Source organism: Rhincodon typus, chromosome 13 (genome assembly GCF_021869965.1).
Source record: "Rhincodon typus isolate 14 chromosome 13, sRhiTyp1.1, whole genome shotgun sequence".
In the NCBI taxonomy this organism is placed as follows: domain Eukaryota; kingdom Metazoa; phylum Chordata; class Chondrichthyes; order Orectolobiformes; family Rhincodontidae; genus Rhincodon; species Rhincodon typus.
This window is the reverse complement of record NC_063344.1, coordinates 61,140,463-61,163,712: the sequence shown is the minus strand read 5'-3', so window position 1 is coordinate 61,163,712 and position 23,250 is coordinate 61,140,463. Positions and strand designations below refer to the sequence as shown.

The window sequence follows — 23,250 nt, the reverse complement described above, 5'->3', positions numbered from 1 at the left end:
GGATGGGCAATAAATGCTGGCATAAGCAGTGACACCCACATCCTATGAATGAATTTTAGAAAAACCTTTTCAGTTATCCATCACACGGACCTGTCTCTAGGCAGAGTTTCGGATGATCACCATCAGCCTGTTCTGGACACTCAATTTTACCTTCCATTAAATTAAACATTTTAAAACCTAACTGTCTTGTAAAGTTCAAAATTCGTAACACATCAGTCAGGAATGCCATAACCAGAATATAAGTGGTTGCAACCAAACATTTAAAATATTCAATTTGCAAACTGTAGCTCCACTTGTAAAATGTTTCCTCTTTCCAATACATTATGGGGTAGATTTTCCGCTGGTCAGACAGTTGTTATTCCAGCATAGATGGAAGTCATGCACTGGGACTTTGCGGAATCCCTATTATAACGCAAATCCCCAAAGGAATTGCCTCGGAAATTATATTTTCCTCTGGGCCATTTGTCTACACCTGGAGCCATTTGAAAGTTTCCATACAAATTGGAAGGTTCACATGATTCTGATGCAATTAAGTAAAATGTTTACTAAGCCAAAGTTAGACTATTAAATGCATTGTTTAACTCGCGAGTAACTATTGAACTGACACCATACTTACCCAACTATACCTGCCCCAGACCCTGACCTGACTGCCCCGAACTGACTGAGAAAGCCATAACAAGATAGATGTCAATCCTGTACACTGGAAAACACTTAACCACTTCCATCTTATATGAGATCACCTTATGCAGTAAGTTCTCCCATGTTCCATCAATATGTCATGTGTTTATGTTTTTTTTTATTGTTTGAATCTGAAACATTTCTCTACCTGGCACTGCCACACAGGAAGTAAGTAAGCATCCAACCCAAACAACACAAGAGAGGAACTCGACCGTGCCAACAGTCCTGCGAAATCACCACCAGAATCACCCACGCCAGCGACCTTTCTCAGACTTTGGACAAGTGGCCTGGTTATTTGATCGTGCTGAAGGGAAATGTAAACTAGATAGTGAGGATGAAGTAGAGGAAATATCTATACCGCCTTACAAACGCTGCAACTCAGATGAATTGTTGTTGGAAGAAGCAAGGAAGAGACGGAGAAAGTTGATTGCAGAGCTTGAGAACTTCAGAACCAGACATGGCAGGAGCAATGCTGAAGTTCGCAATGAAGTAAGATAAAGCCACAAGCCCTCTGAAGTTACTGTGAACTGCTGCTCCTTATGGCCCTTCAGCCTTCTTCTTGTAGCTGTGTAACTGTGGAGCCTTCACTTTATAAACTGTCTTCTCAAGCATTAGTGTTCTGTACTACTTTCATTTCATGGATGACTCTGCAGTTCAGATTGGTGGGGTCACCACACTTTTATCGCTTTCTTTCCAAAGTTTCCAGTGGTTTCATTGGATTTCGAAAGTAAGATAGAAGATTGCAGATAGTTAAAGGGGGCACCAGGAAGAGGATTTGCAAATTGTGATTGGCGCTGAGAGGATTCCATTTAAATTAGCCAATGCAGTGTCTCAAAAGAAATGACGGATGTTCTCCTTCTGTTGATTTCCAATGAAACCTGATTTGTGAAGTTCATTGCTGTCTTTATCATTATCATACTGTGAATACTGTGTTGATATCATTTTATCACAGCTTACAAAAAGGATTAATCATCATTGGAGTACAAGTTCCAGGTTGCTACTTGTTGCAAAAATGTAGTTTTTCTTAGTGGTAATTTTCTCCTGTTTGTAATTCTGAATGAATTTGTAAATACTGTATGTTCTCTTAGAATATGTTTAAAACTTAACTTAAAATATCAGACAGGAGAAATGTCCACAAAGGTTCTTACATTTCTCACTACACATAGATAACAAGAGACATCCTGAGCATTTATCTTCATTTTTATATCTTACTTCATCTTTGTTTTACTGGAATGGGTGTTACCTGTAGAAGACAAGGAGTGGATCCCTGCATCATTCCAGTCTGACCTCATCTTCCAACACTGGTGCATCGAGTAAAGTTGATTTGTTCCTCTATCAGTGCAGATAGCAGGTTCACTCCTCATGGTTTCCTTCAACTATCGACAGCCTCTGTATTTACTTTGTAGATTTTGTTGCATCTCTTGCCTTTCACCCTAACTACTTCTCTTTTTGTTTCAGATACATCTCTTCAAAGTGTTTCCAATTACAAAAGATATTTGATGCTAATATAACAGTGCACAATGTAAAGCTTGCAAATTGAATACTATCCATCCGGAAGTGTTTTCTTGTGTTTAATCTTTCAGTGTAGTTAAACAAACATTTCAAAAACTTTCAAACAGTCTTTCATCTAGAATTGTCACATAAGAAACTTCATGTTATTTAAAAAGCAAAATACTATTTAGTACAGGAATATGCTTGCAAAATTTTGATAAATGGGTCTTAAATTTTGTTTTGTTATTCTTCCATGTTTGGATGAGCATACTGTGGGTTTTTCCTCTCTCTATTGAGGAATTAGTCATGACTTAGGTACATATAAGTTGTGCGTAGCAATATTATTGTACTGTCATTTAGATAATACAACTATTCTGAATACTTCATCCTTTCTGTAGGTTGGAAGGAGATTTTCCTTTCTATCTCCTCTCTCTTCTACCTTCAAAGACATTCCTCTGAGATTTCTTACATTCTCCCAGAGCACACCAACAGGACTCGACTGTATTGGGTATAAGCGGTGGATGGCAACTCCTGGTATGTAATTCAAGTTTAGTTTAAATTTAAATTTGAATTTGTTTAAATTTGAATAAGTAAATAATATATCCATTAATTAGGCTGTGGGGGAAAGGTTTCTTAAAACCTTTCAGTACATAGGCTGTGATAAATTTCTTTGAGAATGATTATAATTCTCATCTAACTATTGTCATTTTAAAAAAATTATCTGTTTGGATTGGTGGTGACATATTTGACAGGAACCAGAATGCATGAGTACCTCACTAGAATAAAATAATTAACCACATTTTCCCAACTCTCAACTCTTGATCATGATCTGGCTCCTTTCATCAGCGAATTCAAGTTCACCTCAGTCCCTATGGAACTTGTTTGTAAATTGATAATGTTCTGTGGGAAGTGACAATGATTCACTTAAATGGACTGCATTGGCTATCTTCCTATGTAGAGTCATTATTAATTTTGCTGGCGCATATTTGCGATTGTTTTTCAAACAAAGTTGATGTTTAATTATAAATGTCTTTGTCAGATATCTCACTCTTGGACTTGTAATGATGACTTCACTAGATGTGACAACAGCCTGAGGGTTTTCATATCCACATTGAAACACTCAGCTAGGCTGCTACTGTAGCTACAGTTAGCTTCAGAAATCCGGTGTTAGATGAGAAGCAATAGAATCAGATAGGTTTCTCACTGCCGATCACAATCCAATGACCCAGTGGAAAGAGAGGATCTTTGTAATTCATAACATGTATAAAGTTGCTGTATAAAGCCAAGTTAAGGAACCGTGCAGGAGGATTATCATACAAACTCAAAGATAGTAGTAACATCAGGTTGAAGGCAACAATATTAGGATAGGTAACCAAATGCTTTGTCAAGTTTTAAGAAACATCTTAAATGAGGTGAGAGCTTGAGAGCTGGAACGGTTTATGGAGACATAAAGGAATCAGGTTTTGCCTCACTTTCCAGCAGAGTCATCAAACTGATGTTGTTGCTCAATATTTCAGGCCCACTGCCTATAAAGGGGAATTAAAGTGGACCTGAAATGAGAATAAAGACACATTAGTAACAACAGTGATGGTACCATTAAGTCCTGAAATGAAGATTTATTATTTAGTTACTTGATGACAGAAAAGCATCTTGAGGTTCCAGTGAACAAGCTGTTGAATGTAGTGGTATTATTTTGCAATTGGCAGAAGTTTTGGGAATAATTGCAAGGAAAGGATTGGATGTGCAAGGGATGATACAAGGGAGCACAAGTTCAAACTTTTGTGGCAGATATTATGGTATTCGCTCCAGAAAGAGAGATCAACCAATGAAATAAATTGTCCAGAAGAGCAATGAAAGAAAAAGCTCTGGAATTATTTAATCAACAATGGGATGCTATATGCTATGGTCTGTCTGGATGGATGAATCATGGTGGGCTGAATGGCCTTCAAAATGGGCTTGTTAGGAAAGCGACAGCGCAAGAGGATTTGGGAGTCCCCATGTATCAATTACAAAAATCTAGCATCCAATTTCGGCAGTGAAGGCAAATGGAGTGTTGGCCTTTATTTCAATGGAATGACTAGTTTTGCTAAAGCTGTACAAGGACCACTTCAGTCCATATTTGGATTACTGTGAACAGTTTTGGTATTCTTATCAAAGGAAAGAGATACTGGTATTGAAGGCAGTCGAGTGAAGATTCAGTAGACTGATCCTGAGTTTTTAGGGATTTTCTTATGAGAGGTTGAGCTTGTACTCATTGGAGTTTAGCAAATGAGCAACGGCCTCATTGTAAGATATAAGATTCTCAGGGACTTGACAGGGCAAGATGCAGAGAGGTTGTTTCCCATGGTGGGAGAGCCTCGGATCAGAGGGATTAATCTTCTAAGTAGTCATGCGTTTAAGAGAGACATTAGGAGGAATTTCATCTCTGACGGTAGTCAGTCTGTGGGATTCGTTATTGCAGAAGACTGTTGAGGCTGTGTTGTTAAGTGTATTCAAGGCTGAGATAGGCAGATTGTTAATCAGTAGGAAGATCAAAGGTTCTGGGAATATGGTGGAAAAATGGAGTGAAAGATCTTCAGATTAGTTATGATTTGATGAATGGTGGAACCAATTCAATGGATTGAGTCACCTACTTCTGCTCCTAAAATCTAATGATTTTATGGTGTAATTGGTTAAAAATTTACTTTCTTCTTTTATTTATCTATTAATTGGTTATTTGAAAAGACCATAGCAGAGAAGTATTAGAAAGTATTTAACTCATAAATTGATATAAAGTAATTAACTAAGTAGAGATGGCTGGGCAGGTGATGTGGGAGCTGGCTGATCCCATTGTGAATGGCAGTGACCACATCTGCAGCAAGTGTTGGTTGTTGGAAGAACTCCGGCTCAGAGTTGAAGATCTGAAATCTGAGTTTCAAACACTGCGACACATCCGGGAGGGGGAGAGTTACTTGGACGCTTTGTTTCAGGAGGCAGTCACACCTGGTAGATTAAGTAATTCAAATTCAGTTAGTGATCAGGGACAACAGGGTGTGACTGCAAGTGAGGCACATAGGGGGATCCTGAGTTCAGGAGTGGAGGAGCCTCAGCTTTTGACCTTATCCAACAGGTACGAGATACTTGCTCCCTGTGTGGATGAGGAAAAGGGCTGCGGGGAGGATGAGCCAGCTCACCACGGCAACACGGTGCAGAAGGCCATTCAAGAGGGGGGAGCAAAAAGACAAGTGGTAGTTATAGGGGATTCTATAGTTAGGGGGATAGATAGTATCCTTTGCAAGCTGGATCGGGAGTCCCGCATGGTGTGTTGCCTGCCAGGTGCCAGGGTGCAGGACATCTCTGACTGGCTTGAAAGGATATTGGAGCGGGAGGGGGAGGATCCAGTTGTTGTGGTCCACGTTGGGACTAACAACATAGGTAAGGCTAGGATGGAGGACCTGTTTGGGGATTATCAAGCACTAGGAACGAAATTAAGGAACAGGTCCTCGAGGGTCGTAATCTCCAGATTACTGCCCGAGCCACGTGCAAATTGGCTTAGGGATAAGAAAATTAGGGAAGTAAACATGTGGCTAAGGGAGTGGTGTGGGAAAGAGGGGTTCCATTTCATGGGGCATTGGCATCAGTTTTGGAACCGGAGGGATCTGTACCGATGGGACGGTCTCCACCTGAACTGATCTGGAACCAGTGTTCTAGTGAAAAGGATAAATAGGGCGGTCACTAGGACTTTAAACTAGTGAGTTGGGGGAAGGGAAAGGGAAAACGACAGGGAGTATGATGGTAAATAAAAAGGTAAGCAGCAGGTTAGCATGTGTGCAGGAGGGTTTAAGTTCAAGGCAGACTATGAAAGAAGCAAAAAGGAAGGATAACTCAGGAGATATTATTAGAGATGTTGGAAATCATGAAGGTAAGAAAGCTAGCATAAAGGCACTTTACCTGAATGCTGGTAGCATTCGTAACAAGGTTGATGAGTTAACGGCACAAATCATCGCGAATGAATATGATTTGGTAGCCATTACGGAGACATGGTTACAGGATGGTCACGACTGGGAGTTAAATATCCAAGGGTACCAGACTATTCGGAAGGACAGACAGGAAGATAAGGGAGGTGGTGGAGCTCTGATATTCAAGGATGACATCAGGGCGGTGCTGAGAGATGATATAGGTTCTGTGGAGAATGAGGTTGAATCCATTTGGGTGGAAATTAGAAATTCTAAGAGGAAAAAGTCACTGATAGGCATAGTCTATAGGCCACCAAATAATAACATCACATTGGGGAGGGCAATAAACAAAGAAATAACTAATGCCTGTAAAAATGGTACGGCAATTATCATGGGGGATTTTAATCTACATGTAGATTGGTCGAACCAGCTCGGTCAGGGTAGCATTGAGGAGGAGTTCGTTGAGTGTATCCGTGATAGTTTTCTTGATCAGTATGTAATGGAACCGACGAGGGAGCAAGCTATCCTCGATCTGGTCCTGTGTAATGAGACAGGAATAATTAATGACCTCATAGTTAGGGATCCTCTTGGAAGGAGTGATCACAGTATGGTTGAATTTAGAATACAGATGGAGAGTGTGAAGATAAAATCCAATACCAGGGTCCTGTGCTTGAACAAGGTGAACTACAATAGAATGAGGGAGGACTTGGCTAAAGTAGACTGGAAACAAAGATTTTATGGTGAGACAGTTGACGAGCAGTGGAGGTCTTTCAAAGCAATATTTCAAAGTGCTCAGCAAAAGTATATTCCAGTGAAAAGGAAGGACTGTAAGGAAAGGGGTAATCTGCCATGGGTGTCTAAAGAAATAAGGGAGGCTATCAAATTGAAAGAGAAGGCATACAAAGTGGCCAAAAACGACATGAAACGAGAAGATTGGGAAAACTTTAAAGGTCAACAGACAGCCACAAAAAGAGCTATAAAGAAAAGTAAGATAGAACATGAGAAAAAACTAGCACAGAATATAAAGACAGATAGCAAAAGTTTCTATAAATATATAAAATGAAAAAGAGTGGTTAAAGTAAACGTTGGCCCTTTAGAGGATGAGAAGGGGAATTTAGTTATGGGATATGATGAAATGGCCGAGGCATTGAACACGTATTTTGTATCGGTCTTCACAGTGGAGGACACCATTAACATGCCAGTAATTGACAAAGGGACAAAGGTAGGTGAGGACCTGGAAACAATCACTATTATGGAAGAGGTAGTGTTGGGCAAGCTAATGGAGCTAAGGATTGATAAGTCTGCTGGCCCTGATGGAATGCATCCCAGGGTATTAAAAGAGATGGCGGGAGAAATAGCAGGTGCAATGGCGGTAATTTTCCAAAAATCGCTGGACTCTGGGGCAGTCACAGCAGATTGGAAAACAGCAAATGTGACGCCACTGTTTAAAAAAGGAAGTAGACAAAAGATGGGGAATTATAGACCGGTTAGCTTAACCTCTGTAGTGGGGAAGATGCTTGAGTCTATTATCAAGGAAGAAATAACAAGGCATCTTGATAGAAATTGTCCCGTTGGGCAGACGCAGCATGGGTTCATGAAGGGCAGGTCATGCTTGACAAATCTTTTAGAATTCTATGAAGACATTACGAGTGAGGTGGACAATGGGGACCCAGCGGATGTGGTGTACGTAGATTTCCAAAAGGCCTTCGACAAGGTGCCGCACAAGAGGCTACTGCATAAGATAAGGATGCATGGCGTTAAGGGTAAAGTATTAGCATGGATAGAGGATTGGTTGACTAACAGGAAGCAAAGAGTGGGGATAAATGAGTGTTATTCTAGCTGGCAGTCAGTGACTAGTGGTGTGCCTCAGGGTTCGGTGTTGGGACCGCAATTATTTACAATTTATATAGATGATTTGGAGTTGGGGACCACATGTAGGGTGTCAAAGTTTGCAGATGACACTAAGATAAATGGCAGAGCAAAGTGTGCAGAGGACTGTGAAACTTTGCAGAGGAACATAGAAGAAACTAGAAGATTGGGAAAACTTTAAAGGTCAACAGAAAGCCACAAAAAGAGCTATAACGAAAAGTAAGATAGAACATGAGAAAAAACTAGCATAGAATATAAAGACAGATAGCAAAAGTTTCTATAAATAAATAAAATGAAAAAGAGTGGCTGAAGTAAACGTTGGCCCTTTAGAGGATGAGAAGGGGAATTTAGTTATGGGATATGATGAAATGGCCGAGGCATTGAACAGGTATTTTGTATTGGTCTTCACAGTGGAGGACACCATTAACATGCCAGTAATTGACAAAGAGACAAAGGTAGGTGAGGACCTGGAAACAATCATTATTACGGAAGAGGTAGTGTTGGGCAAGCTAATGGAGCTAAGGATTGATAAGTCTGCTGGCCCTGATGGAATGCATCCTCGGGTACTAAAAGAGATGGCGGGAGAAATAGCAGGTGCACTGGCGGTAATTTTCCAAAATTCGCTGGACTCTGGGGCAGATGGAATACAATGTAAATAAATGTGAAGTCATACATTTTGGTAGGAGTAATAGTAAAAAGGATTATTACTTGAATGGTAAAAAGTTGCAGCATGGTGCTATGCAGAGGGACCTGGGTGTCCTTGTGCATGAATCACAGAAGGTCGGTCTGCAGATACAACAAGTAATTAGGAAGGCAAATGGAATTTTGTCCTTCATTGCTAAAGGGATTGAGATTAAAAGCAGAGAGGTTATGTTGCAGCTGTACAAGGTGCTGGTGAGGCCACACCTGGAGTACTGTGTGCAGTTTTGGTCTCCTTACTTGAGAAAGGATGTACTGGCACTGGAGGGGGTGCAAAGGAGGTTCACTGGGTTGATTCCGGAGTTGAGGGGGATGGTTTATGAGGAGAGACTGAATAGATTGGGATTATATTCATTGGAATTCAGAAGATTGAGGGGGGATCTTATAGAAACATATAAAATTATGAAGGGAATGGATAAGATAGAAGTAGAGAGGATGTTTCCACTGGCAGGTGAAGCTAGGACAAGAGGGCATAGCCTCAAGATTAGAGGGAGCAGATTTAGGACTGAATTGAGAAGGAATTTCTTCACCCAGAGGGTTGTTAATCAATGGAATTCCTTGCCCAGTGAAGTAGTTGACGCTACTTCAGTAAATGTTTTTAAAGATAAGGTAGATTTTTTTTGAACAATAAAGGAATTAAGGAGTACAGTGAGAACGCGGGTAAGTGGATCTGAGTCCATGAAAAGATCAGCCGTGATCTTATTAAATGGCAGGGCAAGCTTGAGGGGCCGGATGGCCTACTCCTGCTCCTAGTTCTTATGGTAAAATTCTATCTCTATTAGCAAGTCGACGACAGACTTAGAAATGGCATGAGGGTAAATTGCAGTTGGGGTGAGCTACGAGAAGCATGGATAAAACATTATCCATTCCCCCCACAAGTATACTAGAGCTACCACATGTAATTTCTCAAATTACTCACGTACTGTAATCCAGATTGTTATTTTTTGACAGCAGTTTTGAAGACCATTGTTCAGATTTCAATGGGTTGCTCAGCGTAATAAGGTCACTAATACTAACCTTGAAACTTCAAACAGATTCAATAATCCATAAAAGACTCTCAAGTGAACTAATCAAGGGTTTTGACATGAACTTCGAAAATTACAATTACAAGGACACCTTTACTTACTCCAAACAATACAGTCTCTGTGACCAGTCTCTGGTCACGGAATTCAATATACAACTTGATGATCAGTGGCACAACTATGGGGCGCTGGCTTTATTAAAGACATTTTATCATTTCAACATCGAGGGAACCTGGACTTAATGAAGGGTGCAGTTACACTGCAAATACTGGTTTGAGGCTGGCACTTACAGAAGACCAAGTTCCGAACTACTGGCTGTAGGTTGCCATCTTACCAGGGATCTGGCACCTACATTTAAAAGTACACTACAGACTATAAGTAAGTTATCTTCTGGCACTATTTTTAGAAATTAAATTGAATTTATGAATGTTTCCAGGTGAAATTGTTTTGTGCAGAACAGTTGCAAGATTTTATCAAATACAACGTTAGATTATTTGTCCACATTTTAATGTGTGGTAACAGAGTAGAGATACAACAGCAACATCGAAGAGGCAAGCCCATATGAAGTAACCAAAATGACTCTCAGTTGTGTTGGGAGGCTATTTTGCCAGTGGTGTTTAGCTTAAGCACCAGTAGGTGGTGCACTATTGACGAAGACAGAATAAATAGACAGCAAAAATTCAGTTAGTGAAATATTTTTTGTTGCTCAGTGTTCAGTGGGGAAAAGATGATAAAAGTGTAATAAAATCCTGAAAATATGCTGTTGAAAATCAGAAATAAATGACTACATGCGGTGAGGCCTACTCTACTGTTGATGGAAAGTTGAATGGCTTTTCTTAAAACGTCATGCAACATTCCTTTCAGCACCTTTAGTCTTCTGTACATACTCTTCCTATCAGATTAACTTTTGCTTCACTAACGACTGATGATAATCACGTCGAAAGTGACATAGATAATTCTCTGTAGGTTGGCATTTTAAATAGTCATTATTCAGTTGAAGACCATTTAAAAAAAAATTCTTTCAGAGGATGTGGTTTTCCCTCACTAGGTCAGCATTTGCTGCCCATCCCCAATTGCAATCAACAAGGTGGTGATGAGCCATCTTCTTGAACTGTTACAGTCCACATGGTGTAACAACTTCAGTCGCCATCTTTAAATCTACTGCAGTACAATAAAACAGGATTATTAAGAATGTGCGCTATCATCCACCTGCAACTATAACTTTTCAGTTGAGTGAGATCAAGCACTTATCCATTTCTTTATTGTATGGTAAGGTGACATGACAGTTAGGGAACTGCATTTTTTTATTCAGTCCTGAGATATGGACATCATTGGCCAGCATTTATTGTCCATTCATGGTGAGCTGCCTTCTTGAACCACTGCAGTCCACGTGCTGTAGGTTGATCCACTCTGCTCTTAGGGAGGGAATTCCAGGATTTTAATCCAGCGACAGTGAAGGAATGGCCATATATTTCCAAGTCAGGATGATGAGTGGCTTGGAGGAGGTCTTGCATGTGATGGTGTTCCCGTAAATCCGCTGCCTTTGACCTTTGATGGAAGTGGTTGTGGGTTTGGATGGTGCTGTCTAAGGGTCCTTGGTCAATCTCTGCAGTGGCGTAGAGTGTCAGATGATAAGTCCACTCACACCAGTTGTATGACTTTTTGATCTCGCTGTTCTTAATCACTCTGCCTATAAACTCTGTGTCTGTGTGCCCTGCTCTCCCACTGCACCTGATGAAGGGGCTGCGTTCCGAAAGCTGATGTGATTCTAAATAAACCTGGTGGACTATAGCCTGATGTTGTGTGACTTCTGACTTTCTAACACCAGCACCTCAACATCAGTACATCTTGTAGACAGTACACATTACTGCGACTGAATGTCAGTGGTGGAGGGAGTGGATATAGTGCCAATCAAGTGTGCTTCTTGAGTATTGTGGGAGCTGCACCAAGCCAAGCAAGCAGTGAGTATTCCTTCACCCTCATGATTTGTGCCTTGTAGATGGTGGACAGGGTTTGTGTCATCAGTAGTTGAGTTACTAGATTCAGTATTTCTAGCTTCTGACTGGCTCTGTAGCCACTGTGTTTATTGGCAGGTCCAGTTGCATTTCTGGTCATTGCTAACCTCCAGGATGTTGATAGCAGGGTATTCAGAGATGGTAACACCATTGAACGTCAAGGGGCAGTGGTTACATTGTCTCTTATTGGAGATGGTCATTTTCTGGCATTTGTGCGGTGAGAATGTTACTTGTCACTTGACGTCCCAAGCCTGGATATTGTCCAAATCTGAGGAGAAAATGACTGCAGATGCTGAAATCTGTGCTGCAAACTACCAATGCTGGAGATCACAGCGGGTCAGACAGCATCTGTGGAGAGACAGCAAGCTTACTATCTCTCCATGGTTGCTGTCTGACCTTCTGTGATCGCCAGCATTGGTTATTTTCAGTACTGTCCAAATCTTGTTGCATTTAAACACGGACTGCTTCAGAATCTGAGGAGTCCCAAATGGTGCTGAACATTGTGCAATCATCGGCGAGCATTCCCATTTCTGATCCTATAATGGGGGGAACGTCATTAATAAATCAGCTGAAGGTGATTGGGCCTAGGACACTCCCCTAATCCAAAATTCATGAGATATATTTCAGTTCAAGACTGAAGCTTCTGTGTAGCCTTCAGTAAAGAGTGATGTTACATCTGGCACATAGAAGATGTGTCAAGTGATGTCATTCTGTGTTGTAAGTTTTCATAAAAACCCTGCATGAAGCAATGCTGAGTGCCCCATTAGCCTCAGTAACATCCAATTTCTGATAATCACTCAGGCTTGTAACATGGCTCATTTAAGCTTCCTTGAAGTGACAGACATTCATGCACAAGGACCTATTCTCTGCAAAGTAAAACAATGTGGTTAAGCTGTGTATCTTTTTTGAATTGCCCAAGAGCTTGGGGATTCTTTAGACCCCAACTGCTTTATCTGTGGCAAAGTCTCAGCCAATCAGAGTTGACTTACCAACCAGTCAGCACCCTTGTATAAACTGTTGGAATTGTTTGAAATTTGGCATTCCATCATTTGTCCTGATAAATGCAGGACAAAACATATTAGTGACAGCTGTCTCTTCTTCAGCAATCTTCAAGTTCTGTACTATCAAGGGCTTCTTGCTACAAAAGATTTTCTGATGTATCACAAAAGTATTAGGCATAGTTAGGAATATGATGAATGATGTACTAATACAGACAGATTATTGTGGGTCAGTGCTATCAAGGTTTTATTTAAGAAGGAAGTCAGAAAGTCATTTGGAACAGCAACTTAGTTGCATCAATTCCAAGAAATTATGTGACTTCAGTCAAGTGCCTGGAAGGACCCCTGAGGTGTTAAAGGATGGAATATTTACAACAGACAAGAAAGCCATTAGTTTATTTTTGACCTCAGAATTGACAGTTCATGGTTTCAGTTCAGAAGAATGCAGAGTTCAGTTCAGAAGACAGAACAATGTCTCCTATCAACTGTATCAAGCCCTTAGCTCAGAGAATAAGGTATACAGGTACAGTGGGTAATAAGGAAAGCAGATGGATTTTTAGCATTTATTGCTGAAGGAATGGAGCATTAAAGCTTTTGAGAAGATTTATAGGTCGGGTCGTGGGTGAGGTTGCAGACTTGCTCACCAAGCTGGTGTGTTTGATTGCAGGCGTTTCATCACTCTGCTAGATAACATTGTCAGTGTGCCTTCAGTGAAGCGTTTGTGTTCTGTCCCGCTTGTTATTTATATGCCTCGGTTTGCTGGGGTGGTTGGCATTACTTCCGGTTCTGTTTTTCAGTGGTTTGTATATTGGGTCCAGTTCAATGTGTTTGTCGATGGAGTTCCAGTTGGAATACCAGGCCTCCAGGAATTCCCTGGCATGTCTCTGTTTGGCTTGTGCTATTTGGATATGTTGTCCCAGATTTAATGGAGCATTAAAGTAAGGAAATGTTGCTGCAATTGTACAGGGCATTAGTGAGACCACACCTGGAGGATTGGGTGCAGTTTTGGTCTCCTTAGTTGTATTGGAAGCAGTTCAGAGGAGGTTCACTAGATTAATTCCAGAGACGAAGGGTTTGTCTTATGAAGAGAGATTGAGAAGTTTAGGCCTGCACTAGAGTTTACAAGAATGAGAGGAGATCTAATTGTGAAAAGTGTGAAAAGGGATTGACAAAGTAAACATAGAGAGAATGTTTCCTCATCGGGGGAATCTAGAATGAGGGGTCATAGTTTTAGGATAAGGGGTAGTAAATTTAAAACAAATGAGGAGGAATTCTCTTAGGGTTGTGAATCTGTGGAATTCATCAACTCAGAATGTGGCAGATGCTAGGACACTGATTAAATTTAAGGAGGAGGTAGAGTTTTAATTAGTAATGGGCTGAAGTGTTGTGAAGAGCAGGCAGGAAAGTGCTGTTGAAGCTGAGATGAGATCAGCCATGATCATAGTGAGTGGTAGAACTCCTGCTCCTACTTTTTATGTTTTGGGATTTTTATGATCTTATTCACCAAAGTGATTTATTGTGGCATTTTCAGTCCAGGATATTTTAGATGGACGTCTTCAAGTCATGAGAACTGAAAAAGTTTGGGTCATCAAAATTGTAAAATGTTTATCCCTGCGAACTCAAAGGAATCGTGAAACTGTCTCCACTATTCAAGGACTTGAAACTGAAGGAATCAGATAAGTAAAAACTTGAAGAGTTGAGATAGTAGAGAAATTACTCTGGAATTGTGTATGTATAAAAGGATAGTGTTGGGAACAGGACTGTTTTACCGTTAGTGTTAAGATCTCTGTTTCTAATACGTGCAATTTTATGTATATGTATGTGTAGCTTTGATCATTTTCTTTCTCGTTTGTGTAATAAACATAACGTAATATGTTCTTCTGTTAAAGGACATCTGCATTCTCATGTGAATATGTTTCAGTGACTAACAGCAATTGTAATCACTACAAAAATTAAATGTGTGATCTATCAAGCCAGGTTTCACTCTGAGAAATGACTTGTAAAATATTGACATCAGCTGGGACAGAAGGAAATCAGATTTTTTATTCAGAAGAACCATATCTTTTCTGTATTTAGGATTGTGGATTAAAATGGGAAAAGGACTCTCGAAAATCAAGGCTTATGAAAAAGGTTACTGTACTTTTTAAAAGCAAGTTACCTGACACTCACTGTAAGTGCAGTTTGCACTACTATTTGTTCAAGCAGGGTAGGGAGGTGTTTACTACAGATAAACTGAACCCAGGGGTGTGCACAAAGGGAGATTTGACCAGTAACAATTAGCTGATTGATCTGTGAAGTGGTGAGCAATTGTCAATGGCAAAGACTTTCTGCTGCAAATAACTGTGTGATTGGCTGCCAGGTAACTGAACAGCTTGTGGGTGCAAATGTCTGGTATGAAGTCATCACACATCTGAAAAGGCAGGAACTATCCTTTCCTCTGCAGTTAAAAAAAATCACTTAAAACCTGAAGAGCCCGTTTATTTTCCCGTGCCAGTTGCTGTAAGCTGTGGATCTTAACCAATAAGTCAGATACTTTACAAGCATGAACCATGCACTGTGTATTTCCTGCAAACAAGTGAACGTATCTGGAGAAGGAGGATTAAGAAGGAGCCAAGCCAAAAGGAGCATCTTCATGAACCTTGTAGACAGAGACCATTGAGTTGTCTTCGGAGTCATTCCCTCTGCTCATACCCATGTTTTCATTTTATCTCTGTCTGTCTGGGTGCATAGGGGGAATTCCTATAGGATGTTCGAGTTTTAATTAGTAGAGTCATATGTTGATAGTTCTTAATTGTTTACCTCTAGCTATGATTAATATATTTGTAATAAATAGTTACTTACAGAAAACTGGTCTGTGCTCTCTGTCAACTTGGGCCTAAAAGAAAAGGAAAATATGGAATTTTGCATACTTTCATAAAATCCTTAAGTTTTATGTTGACTCCAGGAATAGTGAGACTTGATCTGAGTGCACAACCCTTATGAGATGTCATATAGCACTGTGACTTTTTGCAAAAAAAGTCAGGAAGGAAAGGATGGTGGAGTGGTTAATATAGAATCCATATAGGTGGAGCTAAGAAATAACAAGGGCATGAAGATACTGGTGGGTGTAGTCTATAGGACCCCGAACAGTAGCTATATTGTAGGAGAGAGAATAAATCAGGAGATAATGAGAGCATATATAAAAGGCAGCACATTAATCATGGATGACTTTAATCTTCGTGTAGATTAGGAAAATCAAATTGCCTGAGGTAGCCATGAAGAAGAACTTGTAGAGTATATTCGGTTTTCTAGCGCAATGTATCCAACCAAGAATCAGGCTATTTTAGATCTGGTATTGTGTAGTGAGGCAGGATTAGTGAGGAAAAGACCCTTAGGAAACAGTGACCATAACAGGGTAGTATTTAGCATTCAGTTGAACATGAGAAACTTGGGATCGGAAACAACTGTGCTGAACTTAAGTAAGAGTAATTACAAATGAACGAGGGCATAATTGGCTAGAGTGGCCTGGCAAAGGAGTTTATCTTTAATCAGAAAAGGTGGTTGATGAACATCGATAAACCTTTAAGAAAATAATTCATGACTCATGCAAATATGTATCCCCGTAAAGATGAAGGATTCGAGGAAAGGTATAAACTGTGACAATGGTTAACTGATGAAGTTAAGGCTAGGATCAAATTGAAAGAAAATACACACAATGTTGAAAAGATCAATGGTAAACCAAAGGATTGAGAAAGTTTAAAATTCAACTAAAGATGACCCAAGAAAAAGTAAAGAATAAACTTTGAGGGTAAACTAACAAAGACTATAAAAATGAAGAGTAAGAACTTCTTAAAATATATTTTAAGAAGTGAGATGCCTAAGTGAACATATGATTCTCAGAGAATGAGGCTAGGAATAATACTGGCTCATGAAGAAATGGCATGGGAGTTGAATAGATACTTTGCTTTAGTCTTCACAATAGAGGACATTAATAGATTTCCAAAAATGTAACCATGGAGGCCAATGGTGAGGGGGAAATAAATGCAATAACTATCACTGGAGAAAAGGTACTAGATAAACTAATGGGGCTAACGGGTGATAAGTCTCCTGGACCTGATGGGTTGCATCTTAGAATATTGAACAAAATAGCTACAGAGATAATGGCTGTATTGTTAGTAATATTCCAAGAATCCTTAATTCTGGGAAAGTCCCAGGGGATTCAAAAACTGTCAAGGTGACACTTTTATTCAAGAAGAGAAGGTTACAATAAACAGGTCAATGTAGGGCAGATAACTTAACATCTATCAGTGGGAAAATATTAGAGTTCGCTATAAAGGATTTAATATCAAAGCATAATATAATATACTATAAGAATACATAACATAATCAAACAATCTGCCTGGTTTCATAAAGGGAAAATGATGTCTGACAATGTATTAAAATACTTTAAGGAAGTAACAAGTAGTATATATAAAGGGGAACCAGGAGATGTAACATATTTGGATTTACAAAAGATATTTGATAAGGTGCCAGACATAAGTCTGACTAATAAGAGCACATCATGCTGGGTGTAGTATATTAGCAAGGATAGAGGACTGGCTAACTATAGAAGATAGAGAATTGCAAAAACGGGGGCATTTTCAGATGGCAGTCTGTAATTGGTGAAGTGCCACTGGAATCAATGCAAATCAGTGCCATAATTATTCACTTTATAGATCTATTTATGCATAAATGTTAATGATTTGAATGAGCAAAGTGAAAGTAGCCATGTTTGCAAATGACACAAAAGTAGGTGGGCTGACACATGGAATCTGTAGAGGAATATAGACAGGTTAAATGGGTGGACAAAAACTTGGCGGACAGAAGGTAATGTGGGAAAATGTGAGGTTATGCGCATTGGCAGAACGAATAGAGGAGCTGAATGTTGTTTAAATAGGGGAAAACTGCAGGAAGCTTGGCATGGATGGATTTAGGAGTCCTCATGCATGAATCATAAAAAGCTAGCAGGTCATAGGGAAGACAAACGGAATGTATTTCAAAATGAGTAGAGGGTAAATATAGGGAAGTCTCGTTAAAACTGTACAAGGTACAAATCAGACCACACCTGGAATCCTGTGAACAGTCTTGGCCCCCTTGCCTAAGGAAAGATAAACTGGCATTGGAGGCAGTGCAGAAAAGATTGATTAGATCTAGAGGGATTTCAGTCAATGTGTATTCTAATGAGGAGGGGTTCAGTAGGTTGGACCTGTAATCACTGGAGTTTAGAGGAATGAGAGGTGACTTTATTGAAACATACAACATTATTAGGGGGTTTGACAGGATAGATGTGAAGGGGCTGTTCGCCCTTGTGGGAGAATCTAGAACCAGAGAACATAATTTCAGAATCAGGACAAAGATTTAAAGAGAGGACTGGAGGAATTTCTTCTCCTGTGGGTATTTAATTTGTGGAATTCTTCACTGCAGAGGGCTGTCAAGGCTATGGCTGGGAAAGACATTTTTAATCAGTAAGGGAATCAAAAAAGGCAGGAAATTGGAGTTAAAGATTATGCTGTGATCTCATTGAAGGGCACAGCACACTCGTTGGACAGAATGGCCTACTTCTTCTACATTTTGTGGTCATTGCCGTTGAGTAAAAATGCAGATAAGATAAACTTAATTGTTACATTGTATAGAGAACAGTGTCATGGTATTTCTGCATTTATTACTCAATTAAGACTGCGTCGGGCAACTTTCATGTTAATTTAAAACACATCCAGCTCGGCTCCACAATATATTGCAGCTACAGAGATGCCAAGGTGTTATAGATAAGGATTGAGAGTACATGGAATTATAAGAGTGAACTCTATTAAAAGCTAATATTAATAAAACTTCTCTCTGACATGACAAAAAGCTGCTAGAATAATGTATTTGTTGTAAAATCCAAGATTTAGTACCATTTTGACAGCTGTTTGAGAGTGCTATTAAACATTGAAATATACTTGTTGCATCTTCCTGCCTGAAGTTTACGTTAATTCCAAGCCTGATATAATTGACCCTTCAATTCTTTTGATGAATGGGATCAATTTTCAGCAGCTATAAAAAGGATCCAGTATACTCTTTGTGTATCAACAATTTTTCTGTTTCTATGCTATCCCTCCTTCGTGCCAGCCGTGGAGGTACCACAGGCCTCCATGAAAGGCTCCCAGACCTGCCCAAGAGATAGCAGCCTCCACAAATGCTACTGAAACCATTTCTGCTGCTACTTTGTCACAACTGGGTGAGGAAGGGGAAATCAATCCTCTCTGCTAAATCCCACTTGGTTGGTCGCAAACATTCTTTTTCTTTTTAGAATGCAGCTATCATTTCAATTTAAATGTGAGTTGCTAGGAAATGAGAGAGCTTATTTATCAAAGTTTTTTTGAATGACAGAAGGAGGAATTTTATTATTTAGTAATATCATGAAAAGTATTAAAAATGCAACATTGAACACACTCCCACACTCAATTGCACATTCACACACATAAGTTTAAAAGGGGAAGTTTATCACGCAGACAGCATGGGAAAAGATTACATTGAGTAAAAGTTTTTGATGTGTTTGACTCTCAAACTGAGACCACAGTTGTTTAATTGTTAACGGGTATGGCAAAATCAGTGGATATCTTTGAGTTCTTGGTGAGTACTTGTTTTCCAAATTTGCTTTAACACTGGGCTCTGTTTTCCAAGGTGATGAGAGAAGTGTGCAAAGAGAAAGAAAAAGCTTTTGTAACCAAAAATCAATTCTTGCCTGCCTGCCTTCCACAGCTCATAGAATAGAATCGCTACACTGTGGAAGCAGGCCATTTGGCCCATCGAGTTCACACCGACCCTTTGAAAACCATCCCACCTAGGCCCAATCCCCTATCCTATCCCTGTAACCCTGCATTTCTTGTGATTAATCCATCCAGCCTGCACATCCCTGAATACTATGGGTAATTTAGCATGGCTAATCCACCTAGCCTGCACATCTTTGGACTGTGGGAGGAAACCGGAGCCCCCGGAGGAAACCCACGCAGACACAGGGAAAATGTGCAAACTTCACACAGATAGTCACCTGAGGGTAGATTCGAACCCGGGTCCCTGGTGCTGTGAGACAGCAGTGCTAACCACTGAGCCACTGAACTGTCAGGAGGATCAGGCGCATGGCTTTGCCTGGCTAATGGTATATTCAGTGGGGCAGAAATCATACACTGCTTGCATTTAACAGGGAGAGTGTCAGGATCCTCGAAGGGTTTCACTCCATTAGTGTGCAGCTGGTGTGTGACCGTGATAAGGCCATCGTGTGGTGAAACCCCATTGTCCAGGCAGCAAACAAGATGCATTGATCCTGAGGTAGTCTGCCACTCATGTTGTCTTCAAGCCATTCTGAAGAACCAGGGGTTTATAGATAAGGGAACACCACCTATGCACAAGCTTCATGACTTCTTTCCACCAGTCAACCACAAGGGGACAAGCCTGAAACATTGAGAAGGAGTCAATTAGCATTCAAGCAGCAGATCAGCTGCCTGATACACTTAGAAGGAAGCTAGGCAATACTTATTGGGGAATGTCTTCAAATTTGTGATAGTCTGCTATGTACTTCATAACCTCCATATTTTTGGCTGGAACCCTCATGACTAGGCATATGAAAGCCACATCAGGAGGAGACGGGGTAACTGGAGAATAGAAGGATCAAGATGAAGCATCTTTTCACTCTGGATGGTTGTGCATGAACAGTTACTGAGACTCCAGTTCCCTTTTGAAGTAATTCTGTCATCAGAATTTCTGATTATTCCTCATTCTTCTGCCTATCCTATCATACTGTCCTCTTGGCCAAACTCCTGCAAGAAACAGTACTGAAGAAAAAAACAATCAGAGCAATATTATCCAAGAATATATTCAATAATCCATACAAAGGTTTTCTGTTCAATCCTATACAGTTCATTAGAGCTATTCCCTATGTGATTATTGGTTCATCTCCTCAAAGAACCATGACACTATTTTACCTTCCCAGGACACCTTTCCTTGCAAACATAGGAGATGTTTTACCTGCCCTTTACTTCCTCCTTCCTCAAGACTCCAATGACTCCTTCCAGGTGAGGCAATTTATGTGTACTTGTTTCAATGTAGTATACTACCCTAATAATGCAATCTGCTCAACATGATCATCCCACCAACCCCATTTTCACATGTTCAAAACCCATTACATTTCTAACTTTTCCCAGTTCTGATGAAAAGCTAACCTGAAACATTAACTCTCTTTCTCCAGATGCTGCCTGACCTGTTGGGTTTCTCCAGCACTTCCTGGTTTTTAATTTCAGAATTCCAGGAAATGCAGTGTTTTGCTTTGGCCTGGACCTCACGCTGTCAGTCTGAGTTCACCTGTAGCACTGAGACATTGGATGTCGCTGCCTGTGCTACAATCAAAGCTGAGCCCCCCGTCACTGGATGCTGTAGCATGACTGAGTCCAAAAGTGCTCGTAAGGTTGTGCTCTATGCCAAAGCCTGTGTAACATTGGACCTGCACTCTTCTGTGAGCCTTGACATCAGGCCGTCAGGTTTTCCGACAGACCTGCCACAAATCTGGCTTTTTATTCTGTGTGTGCAGCCCCATTGAAGTTTTCGTCTGAGGCTCTCACAGCGGAATTCATCTGCAACCTGATTGCCAAATAAATTGACCTATTGTACTGACTTGTCTGCAGCCCATTGGTGCCCAGTGACTTGCCACATGCAGTTCCTGATTCTGAATTGCATAAAAGATGCACACAGCGCAATCAGGGAACTGATGGCTGCATGACCAAGTGCCAGTCCTTCCCCTGAGAGGTGTGGTGTAGCTCTTGCCCTTGTTTAGGAGGCGACAGTGGCTTTCCAGGCCGCGTCTGGGGTAGTGGTTGACATATATTGTCACTGCAAGATGTGACACAAGGCTTGCTGATTCAGAGGCTGTGTGTGGGTGGGAGAGGCTAATACTCTTAATCCCCTTTTTGCAATAATTGTACTGCTAGCCAGTGGTTAGAGCTGAAAGCAAGAGATGACAAGCTGGTTGACCACTCAGGACAACCTGTTACACTAACACATTGTGTTAGCTGGAGACATACAAATGCCTGGATAAAAGGTCCTCTGCTCGAGAATGATGCCTAAATATAAAAAGTACTCATGCCAACCTCCTTAAAACAGGTTTAAAAAAACATATGTGCCAACTTTTAAACTCAAATGTTTGTTTCAGAAATTTGTCCAATGCAGTTTTAGTTTCCATTGTTCTGAAATACAATAAGGTTTGCCATAATAAAAAAATATCCAAATGAGTATTCAGTTTTTTTTAAGTACTTATGTACATTATCTTCTCTGCTAATGCTACATTGGGTCAAGGAGCCCCCTTCAGTGGACCCCTGTGACATCACTGTGTATGTGAGTCGGATGCAGCTAGTGTTCACTGAGGGATTCGCAGTCAGTCTCTCACCAGACAGTAGCAGGTACCACACCAAAGGCTGATCGTAACACTGACAGGTTCTCTGGCTCAAGCTTGTAGCCGAATCTAAGCACGGAGGAGAGGAAAGCCCTCTCTCTGACCTGTCGGTCTACATGAGGACCCAGCAATGTGGCGAGTCAAGTGGGCCACACACAACAGGCAGTTGCAGCAGCAGCGGCAGCTCAGGGCTGTCTCCTGGCTCGGAGTCTGACAGCAGTTATGGTATTAGAGGAGCCCTGTCAAGATACTGGAGCCTGGAGAGTCTGTACTCTACTTGTGGTAAGCATCGCTTGATCTCGGTGCTATTGATTGACCTTGACTGAAATAATCTACAAACACCGGAGGATGTAAATGATTGATCCCTTGACATAGAATGAGGAGACTCTCCCTTTAGTCGACATGTTGCTTCTTTTAAAAAGCAGATTTTTTGGCTAACATATTTTATCTGCAAAATCTGCTTACAGTTGATGAGATAAAGCATGACAAGGGTAGTGTTAATTAATCAAATTGTGGTTTACAAAAAAAGGAAGCTTTAATCTCTTTAATTTCTGGTTGAGTTGGAGCACCCAGTTTGCAGAATCCCAGAAAATCCTAGCTTGCTGGTAATTTTCCTTAGTACATTCTGGTGGGAGTTTTTGACACAGAATCTAGTGAATTTCAAACATGGATAACTGGAATACTGCCAAGTTGAGAAGCGATGGAATTAACTATATGCTATGCTAACAAAAACAACTCTTTTCAAAATGTTTTTTGAATTTTACAGTCTTAAAATCTTTTGCAGACTTAAACCTTTTGTTTTGCACATGTGTTATTTTAAGAATTGCAGCTTGCCTATATTCTCACTGCTTTCTTTGAAGATATTTTTATGGCTGGAAAACAAATCACAGCAGTGATTATTAGCATATCTCAAGCTGTCAGCAATAAGTCACAGGAAATGTTGGACAGAATGTATATTTGTTCTGAATCCCATTCTAAAATACACCAGTTTTAAAGCAGAGAGCTTCTTAAGAGATTTAGCTTTGTTCATTTACGTTTAAAAATATGGATAAAATTCCTTTGCGGGCTATGTTAGTTTTCTGAAATTGACATATGATACAAATG

The 23,250-nt window shown here is 40.3% G+C and overlaps 1 protein-coding gene across 1 annotated transcript in view; it reads left to right on the top strand.

Annotated features, from left to right (window-relative positions):
- Positions 1 to 15,549, top strand: part of LOC109932705 — a 32,638-nt gene extending 17,089 nt beyond the window's left edge. Inside the window, exons 3-5 of the mRNA XM_020531851.2 lie at positions 844 to 1,167; positions 2,568 to 2,703; positions 14,239 to 15,549. Coding sequence (XP_020387440.2) covers positions 844 to 1,167; positions 2,568 to 2,703; positions 14,239 to 14,387 — 609 coding nt within the window. The 3' untranslated portion in view covers positions 14,388 to 15,549. The remainder of the gene's footprint in view (positions 1 to 843; positions 1,168 to 2,567; positions 2,704 to 14,238) is intronic.
- Positions 15,550 to 23,250: the final 7,701 nt, after the last annotated feature.